The sequence below is a fragment of the Apodemus sylvaticus genome, chromosome 21 (genome assembly GCF_947179515.1).
Source record: "Apodemus sylvaticus chromosome 21, mApoSyl1.1, whole genome shotgun sequence".
NCBI classification, from domain to species: Eukaryota; Metazoa; Chordata; class Mammalia; order Rodentia; family Muridae; genus Apodemus; species Apodemus sylvaticus.
Genome location: NC_067492.1, coordinates 30,834,269 through 30,861,949, shown reverse-complemented (window position 1 = coordinate 30,861,949; position 27,681 = coordinate 30,834,269). Strand labels below are relative to the sequence as shown.

At 36.3% G+C, this 27,681-nt stretch overlaps 1 protein-coding gene across 4 annotated transcripts in view; it reads right to left on the bottom strand.

The window, feature by feature from the left end:
• Positions 1-27,681, bottom strand: part of Cdh8 (cadherin 8) — a 394,512-nt gene that overhangs the window by 135,545 nt on the left and 231,286 nt on the right. For all 4 annotated transcript variants that reach the window (XM_052166508.1, XM_052166505.1, XM_052166507.1 and 1 more), the window contains exon 7: positions 9,624-9,760. In XM_052166508.1, coding sequence (XP_052022468.1) covers positions 9,624-9,760 — 137 coding nt within the window. The remainder of the gene's footprint in view (positions 1-9,623; positions 9,761-27,681) is intronic.

Sequence of the window (27,681 nt, the reverse complement as noted above, 5' to 3'; positions counted from 1 at the left end):
AGAAGAAATGCCATGTGTTGGCAAGGCTAACTGGATTTTGGCTCTTTTGACTGGGAATGACTTTTACACTTAAATACACTTTATCAGTGTCCGGTATTTATCCCAATTTTGACAGAGCTTCTCTTGCAAAATAACTGCAACTCAAAATACTGGTAGTTTCTCATTTCTTAGCTGATGTAGGTTATGTGTCTGGGTGCAGACACTTGGCAACTATTAACTTAGTATGTGTGGTACTTCCTTGTAGCAAACAATAGTCTTTGTACTTGGGTTACAGTTGAGGGTAGTTTTTGTCCTAAGAGAGATTCCAAGCTTCTAAATATAATACAAATAAATGTGGCTACAGATTGACTGGGATATAGCACCACAAGTTACCATAGTTTCAATGTCTAGCATCTTTATAACAGGCCACTTGGCTTGCTCTGAAATGTAGGTGGCTGGAGGGCATTCAGAGGGAACAGAGGCTATATTTTTAGCCTCACTCCCAGAGCTTTGGATTAAGGATTCCTGTAATCAGAAAACGTGCTGCACTTTCTTTATTTGGGCTTTACTGTTCTGTAACCCGCTGCCGCGTGCTCAATACAGATCAGATTAAATGATAAGCGGACTTGTTAGGTAATGAATTATGGGATGGCATTGTTCAAGGCTTGCCTCTGGGCTCTTGAAAGGAAGAGAAATAAAGTTTACTAGATCAGCATGCCTGGCTATTTCAAGAAGGTGACAGGGGACCCTAGGGTCCTCTCCACTAACACCTTTCTTGATGCCTCTCATTCTCAAGATTGGTTGATCTGTCAGGAGAAGCTATTGTATGTACAGTCAATATCCACAATTTTCATACAAGGAGTGCACTCTCACACCTGCCCTGCAGACTGTGTCAGTCACTTATGAAAAAAAAAATGATCTAAGAATCTAGATACCAATAGTACAGGTCTGCTTTCCTGCCTGAAATTTGCAACTAATCACTGAGTGGTATATATTTAAAATTTAATTTACACCAGTCAATTAATAGTATCTGTCTGGAATCAGAAGTCATCAGGCTATTCCTTAATGGTGTTACTTTCTTATGTTCTTTATTTACTCCTTTATCTAGTCAGTATTTCTTAAGTATTTGCTGGGTTTCTAGGAAACACACAGATTTACAAAACCAGCAATAACATAATGTTGAAGGAGTGCATGATTTAACTATTTATAGTCCTAAACATACACTTTAAAAACTCCAGAATTACAAGAGTACTCACTTGGACTTAATGAAATGAGAGGGACACTTATAATACACAGGAAACTTGCAACTTCTGTCTTCCACTTTCATTCTACCCTAAATGCAAAATGTTCCAGATCCTCCTGAAGTTTTAGGAGATCCTCCTGACCCCTTGATAGGCAAAGACACACACTGAAGCATATACACTTTCTTACTGATAAATCTGAAGCCTCCGATTTGATCAGTCTGTCTTAGCATATAAGTATGTGAGTACGTGTGCCTGCTTTGATTTAAGAGCCATCCTCTTTTTTAAAATTTTTTTATTTTAAATTTTATTCGATATATTTTTTATTTACATTTCAAATGATTTCCTTTTTTCTGGTCCCCCACTCCCCGAAAGTCACATAAGCCCCCTTCCCTCCCTCTGTTCTCCCACCCATCCCTTCCCACTTCCCTGTTCTGGTTTTGCCTTATACTGCTACACTGAGTCTTTCCAGAACCAGGGGCCACCCCTCCGTTCTTCTTGTACCTCATTTGATGTATGGATTATGTTTTGGGTATTCCAGTTTTCCAGGCTAATATCCACTTATTAGTGAGTGCATACCATGATTGATCTTTTGAGACTGGGTTACCTCACTTAGTATGATGTTCTCCAGCTCCATCCATTTGCCTAAGAATTTCATGAATTCATTGTTTCTAATGGCTGAATGCTACTCCATTGTGTATATATACCACATTTTTTGCATTCATTCTTCTGTTGAGGGATACCTGGGTTCTTTCCAGCTTCTTGCTATTATAAATAGGGCTACTATGAACATAGTGGAGCATATATCCTTATTACATGCTGGGGAATCCTCTGGGTATATGCCCAGGAGTGGTATAGCAGGATCTTTCGTGAATTGACATGGCCAGTTTTCTGAGGAACCGCCAGACTAATTTCCAGAGTGGTTGTACCAATTTGCAACCCCACCAGCAGTGGAGGAGTGTTCCTCTTTCTCCACATCCTCGCCAACACCTGCTGTCTCCAGGTTTTTAATCTTAGCCATTCTGACTGGTGTAAGGTGAAATCTCAGCGGTGTTTTGATTTGCATTTCCCTGATGACTAGTGAAGTTGAGCATTTTTTAAGATGGTTCTCCGCCATCCAAAGTTCTTCAGGTGAAAATTCTTTGTTTAACTCTGTAATGTAAATCAAAACAACCCTGATATTTCACCTCACACTGGTCAGAATGCCTAAGATGCAAAAGTTAGGAGAAAATAGGTGCTGTCAAGGATTTGGAGAAAGAGGAACACTCCTCCATGGCTGGTTGGGTTGCAAGCTGTTACTATCACTCTGGAAATCAGTCTGGCAGTTCGTCAGAAAACTGGGAATGATACTTCCAGAGGGCTGGCTATACTACTCCTGGGCATATACCCAGAGGATTTCAAAGAATGTACTAAGGATATATGCTCCACTATGTTCATAGTAGCACTATTTATATTAGCCAGAAGCTGGAAAGAACTCAGAAGTCCCTCAGCGGAGGAATGGATACAGAAAATGTGGTATATATACACAATGGAGTACTATTCAACTATGAAGCTAATAGAAAAGAAACTGGGGAAGACCCTTGAGGACATCAGTATCGGGGGAAGTTCCTGAACAGAACACCAATAGCTTATGCTCTAATATCAAGAATTGACAAATGGGACCTCATAAAATTACAAAGTTTTTGTAAAGCAAAGGACACCATCAAAAGGACAAATCGGCAACCAACAAATTGGGAAAAGATCTTCACCAACCCTATATCAGATAGAGGGCTAATATCCAATATATACAAAGAACTCAAGAAGTTAGACCCCAGCAAACCAAGAGCCATCCTCTTAAATAACCAGTCAATCTATAATGCCTGAACCAAAGGCATGAGATATAGAAGAAATGTGATACAGTGAAGAAATGTGTCACACAAATATCTACACCTATCAGTTATAAGTAGGCTTTGACCCATTCCTAAGTTTCTGATGTTGTTTTCTTTTTGTTTTGCTCTGAGGAAGGAGAAATGGAGAGTATATAGCATAAATTAAGTATGCAATCTTAGAGTAAGAAATAAATCAAACTTTAGGAACTGGATTAACTATAAAAAAGAATAGAAAATATTTATCACTTTTCAAAGTATATTGATATACTTTTTACTCAGAACTATAGTGCTATCACTTCAAATTCAATTTTGATTATCTCTAAGATGAGAAGAGTAGTTATGATTCCCACTTCTCAGATGAAAAAAATGAGAGTAAAAATGAAGAAATATAGTGCTGAGAGTTATAAGACTAAGACATGGCCAAGACAGCCCTAGAACTTCTCCATGAGTGGTCCAAAATAAAAACTACTACTACTATTACTACTACTACTACTACTAATAATAATAATAAAATAATAATAATAATAATAATAATAATAATAAAGACTTTTTAACATCTTTGGTTGGACCCAGCAACTGTTGGATGAAGAAATTACTCTAGCAAGTGGGATTTAAGCCAAGAAGAATCATTCCTTAAGTGCTATCAAACTAGCATTTTCCCTTGGAGATTCAACCATCATTAGTGAAAAGCTTCATTTGCAGTATTGTGTGCAGTTCACTGTAGTGGGCCAGAGCAATGCATTATTACTAACTCAAAGAAATTAATTTAATGGGCAATTATATGCTTCTTGCTTTGAATACTTTCAGGTAACTTTTAGTGTGCATTCTGTAAATGACAATTATCAGCACCCAGGTTGAGAGTTCTAGAGTTTTGTCACTTTCCAGGTCACAACACTGAGTCTTGCAAAGAGCACAGTCTTTAAAATTGGTGTTCAGTGCATCTGAAAGAATCCTGCCCACACTTTTAATCATTCCAAGGTCCTCAAATGCCCCGTATCGCTCCTATACCTGTGTCTATAACTCATAGTTTTCATCTCCAAGCTCTGCCTCAACTCGCAAAGTAGTGTAGAATGAAAATTCACAAAGTGTGTGAAGAACCCCTTCCCCCAAATAGAACAAAAATAAAACACCTCCTTCCTTTGTCCCCTTCTTTCATACTTATAAGTGCAAATATTCATCTTATTTTGAAAATAATGGTGAAGGATGAAACACTGTGAAAAATGGCTGCTGGAATCTCACATCTCTGATCCAATTTAATGACAGGTATGTATTGCAAAGGATGGACTTTTCTTTTTCTTTATTTTAATTGTTGTTTTTAACAACTACTTATTTTTATTTTTATTCATATGAGTATTTTTCATTTAATAATTTTATTCTTATTCATATAAGTATTTTTCATTTAATTGGGAAATTTATTGACATATTGATATTTTAAAGCAGATACTTTTCTTCCATTACATTTCTACTTCATATTTATAGTTTTTATTATGTTTCTTACTTATATTTATTGAAAATAGATGCTTCTCTCAGAGTCCCCATGAATTCCTGTTGCTGGAGGAGATCAGGAAATGACACTGGATTTGCTGCAATGGGAATTTTAGATGGTTGTAATTTGCCACATGGGTGATGGAAATCAATCACGGGTCTTCTGCAAGAGCAACAAGTGCTCATTACTGGGAGCTGACACTCCAGTTTTTTATTAATATGTTATAAACAATTGTATAATGTTGATAGGGTTAGGGTATTCATTGCAAACCATAGTCCCTTTCAAGTGTACCACAGTATGACTTCTGATCTCTTCTCCAATCTCTAATTTGGAGCTAAAATTTTAGTTTAAAAAATTTCAAAACTCTGTGTTGTCCTTTTTATAAATGTCAGGATGAAACAGCCTGCTCTGACAATACAAAGTCTTAACTGCTAGGCTAGTAAGGCCGTTTTATATAAAAATACCTGTACGTTGGGGGGAAGAGACTGACTGTTTATGAAATTTAGTATTATTTTGAAATACAGTACAATTGTATACATTGAGTGCCTTCAAAGTATCCTTTCATTATTCCTTCTACTAATTTATTTGGAAGAAAGTTGAGAATGTCTGGAAGCGTTCATCTTCACTGTCTTTATGGTGCAAGCTAGATCATCTCAGAAGTTTTTCTGACAGCGAGCCATTTTAACTATTTCACTACGGGTGGGATGACCCTGACCTCAGCAGGCTCTACACATGTCTATTGTCTTCTCCTTCTTGAGTTGATCTTAACTGAGCATGCTCAGGAATATTCTTGCCCCTAATGTTCCTTCTTCTATGGTTATATACAGGCTCCTCCTCCCCCAAATTAATATTCTCTTGCTTTTTTCACTCCAGTGAAATCTGTTTTCCTTCATTCAGTTCAGGAAATAGGTGTTGATGACAAGACTACAAATCGAACAGGAAAGCAGAGGAGGAGGAAAGCAGATCCAACCGATGACTTCGTACTTTTTTTTCACACCCAACCTTTGCTTTGTGCAAAATACTGAACAGGTCACTCAATTCATCTCTGAGTGCCACTGACTGTGCTCTCCTTATAGCAGTACCTAATTTCAAAGGGCGCTTTAAGGATTAAATGCATTCTAGCGTTTATATAATTCCATCTCACTAATAAATTAGTCAACTTGTTATAACACACGTGGGCACTCACTGTCCTGATAAACACCATCCATGTGGTGTAGTTTCTGGAGATGAGCTGGTTGCTGGCAGAGATCTGGTCCCCAGCCTAATCTCCTGATAACACATGGGTATCTAACTGCAGGCACATGCGTCTCATGAGATGTGCCAATTGATCAGGAAGGCAGGCTCGATCTGTAATCACTGAAACACTTTAGTAATGCACACAGAGAGCTATCTCAGCCCCATTTAAGTTAATCTGACACAAGAGGATAAACGCTGACATCTCCATTCACAAAATAGATAACAGATGGACTTCCCTAAAACCCACTTCTTAGCTTAATTTCATTTGTTTAAATCTTTTTGTCTGATGAAAGGCATCCAGACAGGAATTTACAATTGTTCTGTGGGAAATGACTATTTCTCTGTCATTTTGAGAACCTTCTCCTATGGGATTCTGTTGTCCTAGTTAGCTTTAATATTAATATTAGACAAATACAATAAGTGCCTTTTTAAATATTTTCCTAAGACACAGCCTATGCCTTCAAAGATAAATTGTATATTCAATACTCCATAGTCAAACTGAGTCAAAACAATTCTCTCGCTATATTCAGTTATTCTAATTTTTCTGTTAGTTCTGGTGATCCTACATCTCTACTTTACCTCCTGGTTATTGGAGTACATTTACTGTTTTTCTATTTATTCCTCCTAAAATAACATTTACTTTAAAGGAAAAATTTAAAAATCTATCTCATATTCTCGCTCTTGTTACTATAAAGAACATGAATAGAAAGCAAAAATAAAAACAAAACCTTATAATAAGAGTGAAAATAGATTTATAGTTTTGCATTTAAGTTTTTATGTGAATGATTTGTCTTGGATAAAATGAACCAATTAAAGTCATTGTGCTCACCAAGTTAAGGGAAATTAAATACTGGGCCTGGGAGTAAACTGCTTGTCATATAACCTAGGGAGACCTAAATTCAAAATGCCGTGAACTAACTTCAGCACTGTGAGAGAGAGCTGAAGGATCATAGAAGCTCACTGGCCATGGCCAGATGGTGTAGCTGTAATCAAATTGAATATGTACACATGTAAAACACACACACACACAGAGAGAGAGAGAGAGAGAGAGAGACAGAGACAGAGACAGAGACAGAGAGAGACAAGCACAGAGACAGACAGAGATAGACAGAGACAGGCAGAGAGACAGTGAGAGACAGACAGAGAGACAGACAAAGAGACAGAGCAATTCTTATTTCAACAGATTCACACATGCCTGTGTTTATCAACTTCAAATCTTCTAAAGTTCACAGTGAAGTTGAGTTCATTTGAAGGAAGAAGTACCCTAAGCTTTTCCTTTCTATGAAACTAACCAGACAAATTTTGTCAAACACAAATCCAAGTTCTTGATATGAAAATGTAATGCAAAAGTTATTATTTGGTCAATTTTCTTTTATAATTTGATTTTCTTATATTTATAATAAAAATGATGATAATCCTAACCATCTATCTCACTACTACAGGATAGGCTATGTTTCATTTTTACTAACATCTTATGTTCATCAAGGGAATGTCCCTGTTGGCACTATTTTTTCTTTCTCACTAAAATGGAACAGATTGCGTTTCAGGGACTCATGGTTTTTCTCACCACTCTTTGGATCAACCCGACCCAGTATACTGATTCATAGGTAGGTGCTTCCAGGACTAAGGGAGGGAAAGCTCTACAGAGGTTTGGGTGTTTTTATTCCTTGCAGTATCCACTCTGAATATTCTGGGGGAGGGTCGAGTGAGAGATTAAATGATTCCTGAAATAAGAAACCAACCTGCATCTTCCTTGATGAGTGTTTGGTACTCGGTTTCCTGAAGTTAATAGCCCATTGGCCCAGAACATCTGTTTTCTTTTGTCTTTCTCATTTTGAGATTCCTTGAAAATGAATCTTTTGTTTCGAGATTGCCCTGAAATGTTTCTTAAACACCTGTTTGGTGAATTCATTTACTTTTGTTCCTTAGAATGAAGTACCTGATTGCTTTTAATTGGGACATCCTTGATGAATATTAAAGTGGGAGAATCATTCTCATTAAAAAAGGAGCACAGGTTAAGGTTAACTTGAGTAGATTGCGCTCTATTTATGTGCAATTTTACTTTTAAAAGTAACTACTGCTCATATTCTTTATACAAAACTGTTTTTTTTTTTCTTTCAAGCCTTACATGGTCTTAAACTAATGTAATGAGGCATAGTTTTTCTTCTCTCCTACAGACTGATGGTGATAGTGGCACTTCAGCGTTTCGTGAAGTCTCTACACTTCTGAGTGGGCTTAACACTTCTAATAAACCCAGACCAGCAAATAACATGCTTTGTTTGATTGTTCCCTTAACGTTGTAAAGGAAGAAACTACAGCCAAACTAAGGCCTTAGGGGAGAAAATATTATCTGAAAGCAGAGAGGGCAGTTTCCAAGGCCTATATCCATCAGAACTCAGATGTTCTTTCTGCTTAAATATACATTTACCCACACAGATGCTGTTCTTCTATCTTTAGATTTGCTCATGCGCATTTGATATTTGAAGGGGGGTGGGTCTCACGATGTAACACATGTTCAGCTGTAATTCAGATCTCCCTCCCTGTGTCTGCTCAGTGCAAGATGATAGTTGTGCCACAACTGCATCCAGATACAGCTCTGTTTTTACAAGTCTCCAATCAGGATATCCTCTTCACAGCTCAGATGTGCTTCCTTCTTTAACCTGTGTGTCTATCTCTTTGTTCTTGTTTTCAGGAGTGCCCCCCTTTTTTCACAGTTGGCACCAGAAAACAAAGACTGTCATTTATAGTAGACAGCTCTAACTTTTCTCTGTGTCATCTGTGGCATGCAGAAGAAAGAGCCCATGACTCTAATGCCCCCCCTAGCCTTTTAAATTTATTTTGTTGTAGATCAAAAACAAGGTTCTTACTATTACCTTCTTTTTCACATTCTCTTTTCCATAAGTCTTTCTAGAATCCAGTGTCATGTTTGAATTTGGGCAGCGTCGAAGGTTTTATCATGCTTTTTAAAGGAACATGTATACATACCATAAAATGTGTACTTTTGCTTGGAAATAAAATGAAAAGATTGCTTTTTTTTCTTCAATTCTCTTTGTGTGTATGTGAGTGACCACTTGGGCACTTGCCAACACAGATACATGTGAAGGCTAGAGATTGACTCTGCGGTGTCTTCCTCATTCATTTCTCCATCTCATATTTTGACATGAGATCTTGCACTGAGCCTTGATCTAGCTGTTTCAGCTAGACCTACTGTCAAGCAAATTCTCATGATCTGTCTATCTTTCCTCACTCCACTGAAGTTGTAGATATATGCTGTTATACCTGGCTTTGAACATGGTTGCTGGGGACCTAAATCACCCTTCACACTTTTTTTTTAAAAAAAAATAAAAATGTTAGTGAAGAAAAATGCAAGCTTGCAAAGATTGTGTCAAACAAATTTTTAGTATGTAGCTATTGTAGTAGCTTCATTAAGTATAAAACACCCTACATGATCAAAGACAGTGGTGTTATTTTAGTAATACTACAAACTGATTCCCTATAAACGATTATATTTTACACATAATTTTCAGAAAACTTCATGTTGAATTTCATTAAAGAAATTTTAAGGGTTCTGTAATTAAAAATTCAAAACTATTCAGATACGTAAATGTTTCCTTTAAATATATATTAATTACATTTGTTAATTTACTACAGTGTAAATTGCTTGTGTTGAGACGACTCCTTTAAGGGCTTCTTGTGAAAAATGAAACAAATCTCAACGACAAACTATCTAGTCAGAGCAGACCATTTACCATATGTTCAATAGGTACCAAATGAATACATACACACAAGGAAGAAACAATCCCAGATACTTACTGATCTCAGTAGCAATGATGGTGATGTTGTGCCAGACACTCAGTTCTCTGTCCAGTGGAGTCGCCAGTGTTATCTTCCCATCATCTGCATTGATGTTGAACTGTCTTTCCAGATCAGTGTGGCGGTCGATGGAGAACCTACAGGATAGAGACATCTGTAATTACCTCCAGGGTTCCTGTGATGCTTACCTTCTACAGCAAACCTTTAGTAATCCCAGGTGACTCATAGTTGTGAAGGCAAATGAATAGGGAAACTCTGTGGCATCATAATTTGTAAAACAAAATGCCTGAATGAGGCAGAAGAAACTTAATAATTATTGTCCAAGGAGCAATTAGCCAGATATGCAACATGGAGGTCATAAACCACCATCAGTTTCAATAGGTAGCATCCTCAAAAACTGATGCTGATGAAGAGTTAATTGGACAATCCATCACATTTATTAGACAACTTATGATAATTAGCCATTGCCACAAGATAATATAAAACAACCAACTCAGGCCATTCTAGGGTATGCTGGTAGCATGTTATTTATAGCTCTTTGAGGAAATATAGTTTTTTGCTAAACGCAGTCTAGCTACATGTTTCTGAAGCTTTATTTTGTCATGATTGTTTGTTATCATTTTATGGAATCATTTAGGTTTTCAATTATTCCACATTGGTAAAAATAATGTAGTCCTTGATATCATACTAAATGCTTTTAATAGATAAGATATCTGATGGTCCACTGTAGGATTGGTGACCCAGTGTACTGGAATGGTAGAGTTTTGTGGTGGGAGTGGGGGATCATGTGGGGGAACACCCTCATAGAGACTAGGGAAGGGGGAATGAATGGGGGTTGTGGAGGGGATACTGGGAAAGGTGATAACATTTGAAATGTAAATAAATAAATTAACCAATAAAAATATATCTGTTTTGATATATGTACTATGTACCATGCCGCTAAAATAATAGTTTCAAATAGACAAGAAAAGAGTTCGCAGTTGAAAAAAATTCCTCCAAATAGGCATTAAAAAGAATATACAGGGCTTGAAAGGTAGCTTGGTGTTTAAAGTAGGGATTACTAATGATAGAGTGATACACAATTTTCTGTTAAATGGAGTCAACAGCATTATCTTCTCATCCTCTGCACTATTTGTATTGTGAATCGAAGAAGTAGATAGATATGTGTCATTAACTAAATTGTTATTCTTCTACTTTTATAGAATTTATTTATTAAAAATTGAATATATATTTATTAGATGGTTTGCAACAACCAGTAAAGAGGGAATATCATTATTGACTCCCTTGTCAGATCATGCAAGTGTTTGGAATAATACCATTAGCTATGTAATGTTACTGACATTTATTTAAAGATAAATTCCCTGACCAAACAATATGTGAAACTATAACTTTTGATTTAGTAATGATTCATAATAAATAAAACTAAGACTGTAACTACTAGTCATCTAATAGAGATTTAAAGAGCCCATCTCAACTCGACAGGGTAATTGAAGAATTCACAACGATTCTAGAACTCCACAAAATGGGGTTGAAATGTCACAATAAGATGTTAAACATGAGGAAGATTTTATTATAAAATCTTTGAAACCCTAGTGATTGGAGATGAGACCAAAGGAAATTTTCCTATAAAACAATGTTTTAGTAAACTATTGACATTCCAGTGTTAGCTATAACATATCTGGAAAGATAAGTGCTTTGTCCCATATACTCTGCCCATGTACTCTAACTCTTAAAAGAGAGCTCAGAAATGTCTGTGGACTATATTATCATTTCCTTCAACATATTTTTTAAAATAAAAGTTTCAGACATTCCTGAGTTCTTGTAATTTTATTTTGTGATGCTGATATTTCACATATTAATAGTGAGTTTCTGAGAAGCCACAGTTAGTAGAAATTAATAAAATCAGTCATACACAATGAGCCTTTTTCTAAAGCATGCTTCATGACTGTTTAGTGGTTATGTCATCATTAATTAGAACCTATAGCCTAAATTAGTTAGAATGGTGCTAAGGTATTTGGAACAAAGCTTGTTTATTCTCTTGAATTGAGTGATTTAGACAAGAAATGTGCTCAGAATATATCTGTTCTTAGTTTTCTTTGTATGTGTGGGTATGTGCATGTGTATGTGTGTGTTTGCATGTGTTTGTATGTGTACAAATGCACGTGTGTATATACTACATTTGCATGTATGTACCAGCAGGTTTTTGGGGGTTCTTTATTACCAGCTCCTCCACTTTATTCTTTTTTACATCCATACTATTTGCTCACTCAAGTAACAATTATGGAAAATTATGAAATATATATATATATATATATATATATATATATATATATAGAGAGAGAGAGAGAGAGAGAGATTAGAAAACAGATTAAAAAAATCTTTGGTTTTTATAAGTCCTAAGGATAGGTATATTTATTGATAATTGTCAAATTTGATCAATAAATATAATTCTAATCTAGCTGAAGGGAAGTGGAGAATGACCCATCTCTAACAATATGTAAAATCATAAAACTAGAAAATATATCAGTGTTATTTAACATTCATATATTAAATAGAGGAGTAAATATTTATCCCAATTTTTAAAGTTCCATTCATTACAGAGAGTAGGGTATGAGTCATATGAATTTGTTAGTAAGCAATAAATGCACTAAAGTTAGAAGGAAAAACAGAATTACATGACTGTTCAATGGCAGAAATTTGATAGAAAAAGTGAATCAGTTGAATATTCGTATCTACTTGGTCTATGTCAAGGAAGTCTTGGTGCTTCTAAAGAGTTTTGTTTTCCACATTTTATTGCCAGTTTGGGTTCATAATAAATTTTCTTTTCTGTTTTTTGTTTGTTTGTTTGTTTTGGCAAGGGGGGGAGTCGAGGCAGGGTTTCTCTGTATATCCCTGGCTATCCTGGAACTCACTCTGTAGACCAGGCTGGACTCAAACTGAGAAATCTGCCTGCCTCTGCTTCACAAGTGCTAGGATTAAAGGCGTGTGCCACCACTGCCCAGCTCATGATAGATTTTCTTATGAATGGCTTACTGATGACAAAATGAGGACAACCATATTAAGGATCTAAGCAAAGTAAGACAATCATAGTAGGGTGTGCCTACATATACTTTCATTCACATGAGTTCAGAACTGTACTCACCAGAATAGCTTTACTTCCTATCACTTTAAGAAGTAGTTCACATTTATTTGGATGGACTCAAAATTGTTTTGATTCTATAATATAAATCCCTCTGATATGAAAAACAAACTATTAATGAATAAAGTAAAATTTCTCAATGAAATTGGGTGTTTAAATAATGTAATTAGTAAATAGAAAAGTTAGAATTGTATGGTAATAATAGTTAGATAATAATATTACTGTGAGAATTGGAAGAGATGATATATTACATAACACTATGCTAGCCATTATGAAGTAAACATTGAAACAAAGTATTCATATTACTTAAGGGTCAATGTCACACTTGGATTCTACATGCATACTGAATATTAAAAATAAAAAATGGGGATAGACAGGGTATTAAGTTGGGATGAATGTGTGTCCCACCGAAATTACATTTAGCTTTTCAAATCCTCCATAAATTGGAGGGTGAATGGCTGAGAAGAGTTTTTTTCTTCTTTTATAAATGAAATACAAGAGAGTAAACAAGCTCTTTGTGAAAATATACTGAGATAGCATTCTAGAATCAAGTGAAAGAGAGAGCTTCATTAGAAGCTGCTCTGCTCCTCTCCATCTTCAGGAAATCTGAATTTTAATTACTGTTGATTTAAGCTACCCAGTATATGGTATTTTTTATGTCTCTGGAACAGACACGACTCAGGCAAGAGGTAATTCTGTTTCTCAGTTTGGAATCCTCAAATTTGAATATATCAGTAATTCATAACTATTAAAATATAAGATCAAAGTAAAGATGAATTGCTAAATAAGATAATTAGGATTTAGACTTCTGGATGCCATGAATAAAGTCTTCTATACCTCATCATTTTTTATATACCTCTGGATAAATTTTAATCCACCTCATTATTTCTCAAACTCTGCACTGATGACTGATAGCATAGCTAGTTTGTGTATTTCTTCTTAGATTACCAGGAAAGTCCTAGGCTATATAATAGCATATGTCATAAACCTTTGCATAAAATACAAAAGTAATTGGTCTGGATTAATAATTTCCTATCTAAGATTCATCATTAGCAAATATTAGAAAAATATTCTCATAAAATATAGCATAGCTTCCAGGAATAATGACTCAAATTTTAGAATCTGAGTAAGTATAAGGAAATACAAGTCTTGAAAATGTGGCCACATAGAAAAAGGGCTCAGAAGAAAACCCTAAGTCATTTTACTACCCTGAGCTTCTTGATATCATTGCACACTGAATATGGTTACTGAAGGAAGAATAAATGTTGGCCTAATGCCAGGGACTCTTCAGCTGAAACCCAATTGCAGGAGGAGGTCAGGGTCATACCAACCTCTTAGTTCTAGATATTAGTCTTATAAATTGCAAAACCTATCAACTCTACAGCGTTTTGCTTTGTGGTGAGTTGAAAAATAACTGATAACAGGTATAAAAGTAAACATATAAACGAGAAATCATGGAGAGACCAGACTGAGTGTGGGATTGAGAGTCCAGAAATAGAAAGACGTGGATAAAGGTCCTAACTGAAATACTTTAGCAGCTGTGAGAAGAACAAACTGTCCTAGAAGAGTCTTACACTATTCCCAAAAGCTCTGTGGTATTTGTCTACGTTGCTATTCACCTCTGGGACCGTGGGTATCTCAACAGAACATAGACTCCAGTAGAAGAGGAGAGAAACTACATTGGCTTTCTAGGTCATAAACCTTCCCCAAGTCATCTTTGCCACTTGGCCCCAGTCTTTGTTGGGCTTTCGTTCTGAAGATTGTCTCTCCTATTATTCCTCAAACATGTACCTGACCCTTGCTCTTTACTTACAAAAAAAATAAGGCTCTATTCATCCATCCTAACATCAAATAAGTTAGATCATTTGCTGCTTTGATTTAACAGTGCTATGTGGAGATAGTCATATATTGAGTAAGGTTATTATTACATGTGAATCACATTATTAAAAAGAGTGAAGGGAAAGGATAAAAGAAGAAAAGAGAATATTGTATCCTAGAACTAATGTTCAAAAAGGAAACACATTCTAGCTAATACATTTAAAGACATATTATTAATTTACAATTATTATTTATAATCATAGCAAAAATATAGCTATGAATAGCAATAAAATAATTTATGATTTGGGGTCACCAAATCATGGTGAACTGTGCTAAATTCTCACAGCATCAGGAAAGTTGAGAACCACTGCTTTAGAGCAAGGTTCCAGTGTTCTACAATTTCCTACTATACCCTAGCTTCTAAATGACCCATCTCCCAAGAGGACTATAGTTTGATGATCTAACTTTGATAACATTGGTCAAGTCATAAATACAAAATTAAAGACACATACCAGCTATGATAGCAACTTGTTTGTTAGAGTACTGACCTAGGTTTTCCATGGTATACAAAAGACATTGCATTAGGTAGCACAATTGATAATACCAATTTTCTCTCTTCACAAATAGCATTTAAATTATGCAATCATGACATGGACAAAATGACATAGTGTTGTAGGAAATATTAAAAAAAAATTGAACCTGCCAACTCTCAGCAGGGCCAGACCATGATCCTGCACTCCTGCCAGCTGGCCTCCAACTGTGCTCCACCGTGATCGCTGTATTCCCAGCTCTAGTTTTCTTGTCCCTGGTGCTACTAGTTCTTTCCCAGCCACAAATCCATGTAGTTGGTGATCCCACATTCCATTAACTACAGGTAACTGCCAATGGTGCAGTTGCATATTACCATACACAGTAACCCTAAAGAATAGACTCTTAAAGATTAATTAATCTTTAAGATTAATTAATCAATCAGGTTTATGTATCAATAAAATGACAATTTATAAGATGCCAATACAATAATTTCAGAGGCAATTGATAATGATAAAAGCTTTATCCCAATATTTCTATCCTTGTGAAATCATAGCTACTTGTGGCTGGCAAATACCAAGTAGGTTCACTTCCACAGCCATTTTTCTTCTCTTTCTACCCTAGGACGCTCTTCTCTCTGCAACCCTTAGCTTTGCCTCCCTTTTCCCTGTCTAATCACAGACCGCCTCTGCACTAATGTAATTGGGCAGAGAAAATTCTGTGACATATCACCCTTTCTGTTTAATTAAATAAAAACAAAACTTTGTCTCAAAATAATAAACTTAGCACAGCTAAGACCATTTTGTAATTTATAAAGTACAAGATAGACCTAACACCAGTCCCACAACTTTTGTCAGTTAAATAGGACCACTGTCATCTCTACTAACTTAAAAAGACTTTAGTTCTGTACCTGGCTATGTCTTGGCTTCAGATTGAAAGCCATCTGAAACCCATCCTCTCAAATAGCCTAGGTTGGCTATGAGACTATAAATCTTCAACCTCACCAGAAATCCAAGAACAACTGAAAATATTTACAAAGCCTAACACAGCTTCCAAAACTTAGCCAATCATGGAGACTGCTGATCACCTGTACAATCCCTTACTTCAAAATGTTAGTGTATCAGTCTTTAGCCTTCCGGTCTGGATCATGTGGCAGACCTCAGAGAAACAGGATATTAAGGACTAGCCTGTTCTGTCTTAGCTGAACCAAACTGTCCTAACCTGTAATTGTGTCCTTTCTTTGGACAGTATTGTATCTGTAGATGAAATGAGGCAATTTCTTGCCTACTGGAGGTCTTGCCATGACTGGAGTAACTCATAGATGATCAATTTCTTCTTTGAATACAAGACAGGGAAAGCTGTCAGGAGCAGACTAGTCTCAACAACACATAAATAAATAACATGAAATGTCGCATTCTGTGGATTTCTGACGTTTTTGCAAACCAACTATCTATGTAAAGTAATCTGGACTGTTGTCTGTTAACTACTCTCACCTATTTCTAATTAAAATCTTGAAAACACCCTAACAATAAACTCAAGAGCCATGGATTTGATATTTGGCCCTAAACTCACAGGTCTAAACATCTCAGATTCAATTAAAATAACAGTTATAGAAGGATGAGTCTGATTCTTGTACATACAAAATTTTTCATCAATAGAAGTTTAACCCAATGAAACCCTTGATTTTGCATCAAAATAAATTATGTACCAATTAAGAAATTATGACATCAGCTTAGTAACAATTAAATAGATTTCTACCAAAAGAGATTATGGCTATGCTATCATTTCTACCTATTCCCTTTATCCCAATATTTCTAACCTTGTGAAATCATAGCTACTTGTGGCTGGTAAACACCATTAGGGTTCACGTCTGCAGCCAACCTTCTTCTCCTCCTACCCCGAGACACGCCATTCTCTGCAACCCTTAGCTTCCTTTCCCTTCTCCCTGTCCAATCACAGACCTCATCAGCACTAATGTAATTGGACAGGGAAAATCCTGTGACACCATAGTATCTCACTATCTAGCAGTCAATGTATACTGAAAACCCAATAGTAATACTTAGCTAAACATTGAACAAATTGTTAAAACCTTTCTCTCTTTCAGTATTTTGATACTCCTCATACATCAATTTTTCTTTGAATTATTTCTATAAAATTACAGTCATACATATAAAATTCAGCTGTACTCACATTCTAATGTCTATACTTGTAAATAAAGATAATGCATATGTCCACGTGCATAAAGCCATTGAAATCTTGCGTATAATATCCTTACAATGTATTGACAAGCAATAATTGCAATATCCTGACAATGTATTGACAAGCAATAATTGCACTACAAACTCTAAGTACCTCTAAGGAGGATTGATTTTAATTAGCTGCAGTATGTTAAATTTTTGGTCAAACTAGTATACAATGCAGAAAATATGCACACTCCAGAACATTAAGTGAATAGTGCATAATTGTATCCAACGAATATTGGTGAAAACATTTTGTAAATTTTCTTCTTTTGGAATTTTAGCTGGATGTGAGACTCATTTAGTAACAACAAAAGTTATTGTAGTAAGTGATGAGAATTTACTGGATAGTAAAATATTTTTCAAGTCAGAAATATAAGGATATCACAATCACTTGTTTAATTGGATAATATGCAATTTAAGAACAGCATCTCAGTATTATTCCACATGCTATTCTTTCTATGTCAACCATGTTTAAGACCGTAATCTCCCACTCCAAATGGAATGCCTGTCCCACACTGTCAGAGTTTCTTTTGAAAAGCCCAACAATAGACATTTTAACTCTGGTTTAAGTTATCCTGAATGTTTCCTCCTTGGCTAAAGTATAGCCAACTCTATCTACACACATCCCACTCCCTCCCATCATCAATTCATGCCGGCCATACTCAATATCAGATCTACCTTGGAGATTACAGCTAAGTCTTCCCTGATTTTGGCCATTAGCTAATGCTTTATAAATAATATTCTCATTTCCTGCTATTGGGTGGCAGTAATCTTTAGGAGTACTGAGAAAATATCTAACCACACCACTTAGGCAACTGAGGATGCCACACAAAAGAAAAGATACTGCCAGTATTCAACTTGATTAAACCAACGATTTAGAGTTGAGGCATTTATAGGAACGTGGGTAAGGGGCCGTCTACAAGAGGAGAAATGAATAAGATAACTGCATCACCAAGAGTCCACCTGGACATGGGTGAGAGCTCGTAAAAGCTGGAGAGCTGGAGCACACTTCACAACTTGAAGACATCTCACCAAGCTAGAGAGTGTCTTTCTGAGCATCTTAGCTGCTTTGCATACTCTAGGCAGCTGAGCTGGCCTGAGATGAGTTTTCAACCAGTCCTTGCTGCTTCTATGACCAGAAGGAGGTAGGAACATGAAAGAATGTACTGCACCTTGTTTTCAGGGGCTTCCTGAAATTTCTAAGATGTTAACTTCTTGAATTTAGCAAATTTCCCTAGGTGATAGAATGGTTCACATGCTTTAGAACCTATGTTTTATGAAGCTTCTCTACAAGGTGGGATGTTGTTATCTTGGAGAAATTGCTGCACAACAATTACAAAGCTGAAAACATCTGTAAATCATCACAAACATGAATTATCCCTACGGACCTGATAAAAGACAAGGAATCAAAGGCTAGGCATCACAAAATTGGATGAAATCAGATGCTCTTAGTAGAGTGGATCTAATAAACTTTTTATAGAATCAGAAAAGAGGTACTTTGCCTTTTCAATATGAGCTCTCCTGAAATGATTCTGTTTTTCCTCTATATCATAAGTCAAACTTTCATCAACAGCAAGATTTGTTGTGCAGAGCACAGTTTCAAATCAAAGTGTAGAAATTTAACTAAAAATACTTGGCTGAAATAATGTCCACACATCTCACTATCAGATAAGGACTTCAGTATACACTTGCCAAGATGCAAGGGAAGGGATTTACTCTGCCTTATGAGTACAATGATGTATAATATAACTGCTCAGATTCGGCTAGTATGCTTGTTTCTTTTAGAATATAAGCATTATTACTAAGTTCTGATACCTGCAAAAGATAGATACTTCATCACTGAGAATATGTAAAATAGCTGTTTTAAAATCTTATCAACACTTCTTTTTATTTCTGTCTTTATAGACTATTATTCTAGTTTTACTACACCGGATCTTATTTAAATATTTTATTAATACATGGAAATTGATACTTTTAACACCCAACACCACATTGATAGAATTCAGGCCATGTCATTTGTTACTTTGGTGTTAGCATCTGAATATCCAAAAATACATATTTGTTTTTATGGGATGCAAACATATGCTCACATGATAATGCAAAGACTTGAACAGACAGTTAGAACTGTCAATTTACTGAAGTGATTCCAGGGTGCTAAGAATCTATCTCAGTTGCCGGGCAGTGGTGGTGTAGGCCTGTAATCCCAGCACTCTAGGAGGCAGAGGCAGGGTGATTTCTGAGTTTGAGGCCAGCCTGGTCTACAGAGTGAGTTCCAGGATAGCCAGGGCTATACAGAGAAACCCTGTCTCGAGAAAAAAAAAGAATCTATCTCAGTTGTGAACTACCATCCTAGTATGGTCTATTGTGATGTATGAGGTTGGTTATACCATTCAGTCAAAATATAAGCTTACAAATGAGTATTTTTTTAATGTACTTGTTCATAAACAATGAAAATTCCACAATTTTCCCCTATAGGATGCAGATACTATGAGAAATCTGATTAGAAATTCACTTCAGTGCCAGGGGTGGGGATGATACCCAGGAGGCTCATACCCACTAAGTGGAGAAGGGGAGGAGTGTTGGGGAAAGATGACTGAGGGGTTCACGGAAGGGGGACAATGAAAGGAAAATAAGGTGAAAGAGTAAAAAATTTAGAAAGTAAATTAATAAAAAACGAACTTCACTTCTAGTAGTCCACTCTTGATAGTCTTCCTGAGTGTCAGAAAGATCTGGCCCAGGTCTAAATATTATTAGGTAAACAGTTATATAGATGCTTTCAATTTTGCTTAATGTAAAACTCCTGTGCTTGAAAATGTTTATCTGAAAGTGATCCACTGGGTTAAATGAAAGAGCTTGCCTTCCTTCCTTCCTTCCTTCCTTCCTTCCTTCCTTCCTTCGTTCCTTCCTTCCTTCCTTCCTTCCTTCCTCCTTCCTTCCTCCTTCCTTCCTTCCTTCCTCCTTCCTTCCTTCCTTCCTTCCTTCCTTCCTTCCTTCCTTCCTTCCTTCCTTCTGCCTTTCTTTCTTTCTTTCTTTCTTTCTTTCTTTCTTTCTTTCTTTCTTTCTTTCTTTCTTTCTTTCTTTCTTTCTTTCTTTCTTTCTTTCTTTCTCTTTTACACTTTAATAGTTTATCCTTCCATTGGTTGTGTCTACCTGTTTACTTTCAAAACTCCAATCCTTAACATATCTTATCCTCCAATGTTCATCTTCTGGGAAGTCTCATCTGTAATAGATTAGTTAATGGGAAGAAGAACATGTTCAATTACCAGTGTTAATAAAATAAAGCATAAATGAAACATAAATACAATTGCCACTACATAAAGGCTAAATGCACTTAACAAAATATCTCAATGTCTCTTGCTGAATGTATACTATCTTACCAGGGAATGCATTCAAGAATTTACTGAATTTACAGTGTACACAGCATGAAAATTGTTTCATGCTTCTAGGTAGAAAAATGCAAGAATCAGCATATTTATCAAAATCATTGAAAAGAAGAGACCCTTATAAAGGTGGTCATCAGCCTGAGTGCCATAAAGCCTTTAGAATAGACATAACTGAAATCAGGAGAGAGAATGAAACAGGAAAAAGATCTAGGTTTCAATGTCTTGAAACTATGTCATGAAGGAAAGCCTCATCTTTAATCAGTTACCTCCATAGCATTCTCCTTTCATAGTTTCTATGGTAAATTGTGAGTTTTCTCCACAGCTAAATACGAAGGGCAGTTTTGGAGCTCAGAAGGGACCACAGTGCATAGAACAATTGACACATACACAGCAAGACGATATTCAATCCCAAAATGTCATCTAAAGTAGTGTGGTGTTCCTACTGTGTGTTAAAAAGTAATGATAGCATCCTGGGAGCTTGTGGGCCAGTCATTCCTGTGTGCGTCACAGTGGAGATAAGGCATGATGTTTCAAACAAGATGGAAGGTAAGACCAATGACAGAAATATGAAGGTTGTTTTTTGTTTTGTTGAGGCATCAGGGTAGCCCTGTGTAACCTTGGCTGCCCCACAACTTTCTACATAGATCAGACTTGCCCTGAACTCACAGAATCTGCCTGCCTCTGCCTCCTAAGTTTTGATGCTAATGGAGTGTTCTTCTTTCTGTATGCATGCCATGGCATTCAAATATGACCAATAGAAAGTAGCAATGCAAGGCTCCAAAGAAACTCAAATTCTCATCATATGTATCTGCTCATTCAAAACGAATTTAAGTGATTTCAAAAGTCCTAAGGAAATATTTTAGGAATCTTAGCTGAAAATCATTTCTCAGGGCCTTTGTATTTATTTATTTAATTGGAACCATGTGAAGCTAACTTCATGCGTGCTAGTATGGGAGTCGGTCAACTTCTTTAAAGAAGGTGTGTTCACACTCTCTTGGACATACTCCACAGTTGGAGTCAAAGACTTCACTATGTCCATAATTATTCTTCTTTTAAAGGGCCTATAAGCTATAAAATCATGGAGGGACTAGTAACATAAAAAGACAATACATAGCTTGTCAAAACCATATTGATAATCCTTGGGGAATCATGACCTAGAGCAGAAAGGAACTTAATGAGCTCACGTGGCAAGTTCCCCCTCCAGCATGGCAAGGGGTGTGTGTTCTGAATGCACTTCAGTTTTCAGCAGCAGCTTGCACTGTGTCTCCACTCACTGATAACAAAACAACCACCTCCTTTCCAAATAAACTTAAAAGGAGACTTGATATTGAATCCCAAAATGTCATTTAAAGCAGTGTGATGTCCCTACTGTGTGTTGCAAAGACTGTTGAGTTCAAACCTATTTTCCCACAGTCCCTGGGTTATTTACAATGCGTGAGAGAATGGCTGTCCTTGGAAAAAGGTAATGTGGTTAGATTTTTCAAATTTAGCAGGAACAAATGCGCTTTTGTAGGATAAAAAAAATGCTTTGTTCAACACTGGGCTGCAGTCTCTCTCTGGAAAATGTATAGGAGGGTACAATTTTGAGCTGACTGCAAGTGAAGATGCTATTTAGAGCCACTCATAATGAAATAAGCCCCTTAGTTATGAATCAGTTATTATATTCACTGAACTCCAACTGTTTCTTTCTCACTCCGTAATTTCATTCTCACTTTTGTTATTATGCCTAAAGAAAGCATTTTAGCATTTTTTGCATGCACTTTGAGAATCAAAAATTCCATCTCCATGTTTTCTGCTTTTTGTCTCTAATTACTACACAGGTTGCTCTGGCTGCTTTAATAAATAATATTGTCTGCATTCTTCTAGTCCCAGAGTACTGTTTATTTATTATTCTCTAGAGGAAAAACATCTTTTTGAGGGAGGAGAAGAGAACAGAAAAAAATCCAAAGCATTAAGTCCACTTACCAAGTTAGGAAAAGGGCTTCTGTAAGATGATGTAGTTTCAGTTAACCTCATTAAACTGCTATACTTGCTTCTACTCATATTGCATTAGGAATGTGTTCCTTCCTCTTGACTTTAAAACTCTGAATTTATTTATCATAGCCATATAATAGATCGAATTAAAGAATAGCTAAGCTAAAGGCTAACTAGCATGTCTTAGTTTTTCCTGTGGTTATTCAGTCAGAATTCTTACTATCGAATAAAATACAAAACCACGGGATGTATCATTTTCTTTGGTTGGTTTGGTTTTTGGAGGAGAGCTTATGTATAGAAATAGAGGGGCTAGATTTTAAAGTTGGAGTCATGGGCCATGGCAAGAGACAGGACAAGGGAGGAGGCACTGCAGAAGAGGTAGGAGACTCCAAGGAATAGATCTATATAAGAGAACTTTCTGGAAACTGTAAACTCAATTATTATAATAAGGACCACAAACTTCAATGTGAATGGTCAACTAAATATTGCTGTAAATGTAAATGAATGGATGGCTGTGCATATACAACACCATGTAAGGAATTGATTCCAGCAACTGTAAACAGGAATTGAGAAGTTTTGTAATAGTATTGAAGAGAGTTAGTGCTTTAAGTTGGGAGACAATGAAACTTCTCTTTGGATAAGTGAATTTAGGCATCAATACATCAAGCTTTAAATATTTCAAATTTTGGATCCTTGGCACTAGACCATTATGAATTTAAGACAGGAATGAAAGATGGTGCAGCACCTATGAGAAATAGCATGGAATTCCCTTAAAAATTAAACTGCGATATAACCAGGTACCACTTCTGGTTATTTATTGAAAAAATAGAGGAAAGCATCTCAAAGACATATAACTATTCCCAAATTTAATGAGATGTTTCATTCAATTTTCAGGAGTGAATGAATGTGTATGTTAATTGACTGATGATAGATGAATAAAGTACAATATATAATTATAATGAAATAGTGTTCATTCTGAAAAATGATGTCATGTTAAAATATGTAAAGAATATAGATAGACCTTGTAGACATGAAATAAACCCTCCACAAAAGTAAAAGACTGCATTATTTACTTATATAAAGTATCTAAACTAATTAAACTCCGTTAAAGAGATGATGGTAGCCATAGGAGATAGGAAATGAGGAGCTACTGATGAACAAGCCGGATTTCAGTCCCATGGGGCTGTGTTCACAGGTTTCAGCACTGATCTGTGCTCTAGACAAATTGTATGATGAGTATGTTTCTCTAATCCATGCACATGCAAACACACACACACACACACACACACACATACATACACACTGTGTGTGTCTGTCTATGTGGTTGTCTCTGTCTCTCATATTTTTCTGTGTGTGTCTGTCACCGTCTCTGTCTCCTGTGTCTGTCTCTGTCACTTTTTCTATGTCTCTTTCTCTCTTTCTCTCTCTCTCACACACATACACATACACATATACATATGAGGGGTGTTATTGCAAGATTGATGAAGAAATCAGTGATTGTAGACTATTGTTCCAAATTAATGAGATCTTTTATATAGTGAGAAATACTTCTCTTTCAGAATCACTGGTGATGCTGGGCATGAGGAGTGTTTTTATGAAAAGAGCTCATTAGCAGCTAGCCTGGTTACCAAATGGATGTCCAAGGATGCTGTCATACCAGGGGCAAACAGCAATGTGATGCTCTCTTGTGTTGAGTGGACACTTATGTTCAGGAGAGGGATCAGGACAATAGAATATGTGGCCACTGTGATCTGGAGTCAATCACCTATTCTCTTACTAAGTGGTCACTGGTCTGACTTTTAATTTAAACTGCTTGTGTAATTTTATTCAAGGTGAATATTCTGAAAAGAGCAGGAAGTTACTACAAAACAAAACAAGAAAAGAAACAACAAAACAGCCTCCTTTCACTTCTAAACCACTGTGATTCCAAATACTTGTTTTAAATACATTTATTTTAGGAGAGTAGGGAATAAAGGAAAGCTTATACATAAGCCTTGTATAAAAATGTCCACTTGCTTTCAAACTCACTGTATGTTAGGAATCTTTTCATCTTAAATATAGTAATTCTTTATATTTCACATCATTTTAGTGAGTGTGTCTCTAGGTACGGCATTAGCAAGTATCAGTTGTGATAATTATAATCTCATGAAAGAATGTGAACCTAAACTTAGTGGTTAGCAATCGGAAACTCACCTTGCACGCATAATGAACTGATAAATGCTCACACACATGTACCTCATCCTTCCAGAGTTTCAGCTGCCTTTTCTCAAACTTAAAACCTTACCACTTCTCAGCACCTTTGGAATAATGTTAGAGCCATGAGTAAGCCTCCCATCGTAGTCTTCCAGAACACACTACAGCTCACAGACAGTAGTAACATGCTATAGAAAGTAGCAAGGCAGATGCGTGGGGCCATCCCACACAGACTTGGCTGAACACCAGACATAAGTTATTTTCTACTTCCCTTGTAGGCTCCCTGGATCTGGTGAGGCAACTTCAATAATAAAGAATAAGTCAAAACTTGCAGTAGCCGTGATCACAGAAATAGAAAGTAACTATGTCATATGAGAGAGGAACAGATAAACAAGTGTAGAAATAGCCAAATGAAGGAATTCAGTCTAAAATGTCCTCAGTGGCTACTTCTCATTTGAGGCAGGCCTTCCACTACCAGAAGGTAGAAATGAAACTTTCATTAGGTGAGGCTTTGTATAAGAAAGTTTATTTGCCTGGGTGTGGCCTTTATAGAGGATATAGAATCTCTTTTCCATGAAAGCATAATAGCTGTCATGGTGTGAACATCCTCTTTAACAACATGTTTCCATATGATACATAGAATTTTCAAGAATCAAACTGTTGTCCTACAATGGGAACTGAAAAGTCTGAAACTATATGAGTGCTACCCCTTCCTTCTGTTAAGTTGATTATGTTAGGTGTTTAGCTATAGTGTCAAAAAGATGATTGTATAAGTTGCTTTTCTCAAAGCTGTGACAATATTTGACAAAAACACCTTAATGAACAATGTTTTATATCCGTGTTTTGTTTTTGCTTTGTCTCATTTTGTTTCGTTTTTGTGGCTAACAATTTGAGGAATTGCCCATAATTCTGGAAAGGAAAGGCAGCACTGTTAAAGGCTGGCCACCGTCCACCCGCAGATAAGAAGCAGAGAGATAAATTCTGGGTCTCACTTCACTTTCCGAATTATATTGAGTTCAGAATATTGGTCCAGGGGATGACACTGGTCACATAAAGTAGGGTGGGCAGTTCAGTTAATCCCACCTCAGTTAATTCTTTCTGAAGAGCACCAGATAGACACAAGCAAAATTTGTATGGTGCTTCTAATTATAAAGTTGACAATGGAGATGACACATCTGCTTATGTGAAGCGTGGAGAGCTCACCCATTTGTCCTCAGCACCTTCCTATATTAAACGAGGATGCCAATTTGACATATCATGTCAGAAAAATGCTATCAGAATAAACTAGCACATTAGCACAGGCCTTAAGTCCTTGATCACATTAGGGACAATGTATAAATTAGCAGCATGAGAAAAGTAGAATGAATGATATTGTTTATATTATTTATGCTTTCCAAAAGAAACAACAAAACAAGCCAAAAACTGTCATTCTTACATATATCTACCCAACTTTACTAAAATTCTCTTCTTGTCTACCAAATATTTAATATCCATTTAATTTTTTAAAATGTCGATGGGGATCTGAATAGTTCTCATATGGTTGCTCAAAACCATTTGTAACTTCTGATCTAAATCCAAATGTCCTCTTGAATTTCTGTGTGTACCAGTCTCATATGTGGTGCACTAATAGACATGCAGGCGAAACTCACATACAAAGCAAGTAAATCTCTAAAACATTAAAATGTGTGATGTCTTACCCTTTATGAACTAATAATGCTAATAGATATGTCATCTAAGAAAGCAACCTCATCTGTTTAATACCCTATGAGGAGTGTAGCATCTTATACAATGAGGAAAGGGAGTCTGAGAGAACTATATGTCTGATAGCTATGCTGAAAAAAAAACAGTAATATGATTTTTTGCTTAGTTTGGCTAAGTTGAGAAACATTACCTTTAAATATACTGTCACAAATTACTCTATATTACTGTACAACATGTAGCAGAGAAGAAAGAAGTAACCCCTTAATTAATGTTACAGGGAGGAAGACAGTGTGATCACAGGTTTTAATGCATATCTCTCTTCATTTTCCCCAGACTGGAAGATGAAGACATACAGATCTGAATATAAATGTAGATATAGGTATACGTATTTCAAAACGCATGCCATTTCTGGGTAAGAGCTGCATTCACAAGTGAAATCTAACAGAAAGTCAATGAGCCAGCAAGTGACTGCGTACCTTCACATGGCAGACGCCACAATAGCTGACTACATTTTTTTTTTTTTTGCTGGATGGCAAAGTAAATATTATCCTGAAAGATGGATACACTCTTGTTGGCATATGAAATACAATAGCTCTAAAGAGGAAAATAGTGCACAGAGATCTGTTGCCCAGAGATTCCTTGACTTTTCACATTCACTAGATCTATTCTGAAAGGAAAAGTTGTTCTACCTGGATTTGCTCAACTTATACCACCTATACGCTGACCTGGTTAGTCAGAAGATTTCATTTTATGTCAAATTAACCATTTGTGTACAAACATAGGGAAGCTACTCTGGGAGGTTTCTGGTATAGGCGAGCTTCAGAAATGCAGACACGATATTGAAAAGGTGGAGAAAAGCAGTGTTTCATTGTAGTGTCATCTCCCTGGGCTGATCCACCTGCCACCCAGGGCTGTATGGGGCCCACATTATCTCTGACATATCAAACTCTACCACACATGCTTTCAAACAGTATCTTTTTCCTCTTTTATGGGACTCGAGATGCTGAAGAACTCATACTTGCCTGGCATATATTAGAAACACTGATATGTCTGTCACCAAATCACTTGATCTGTACATCTTT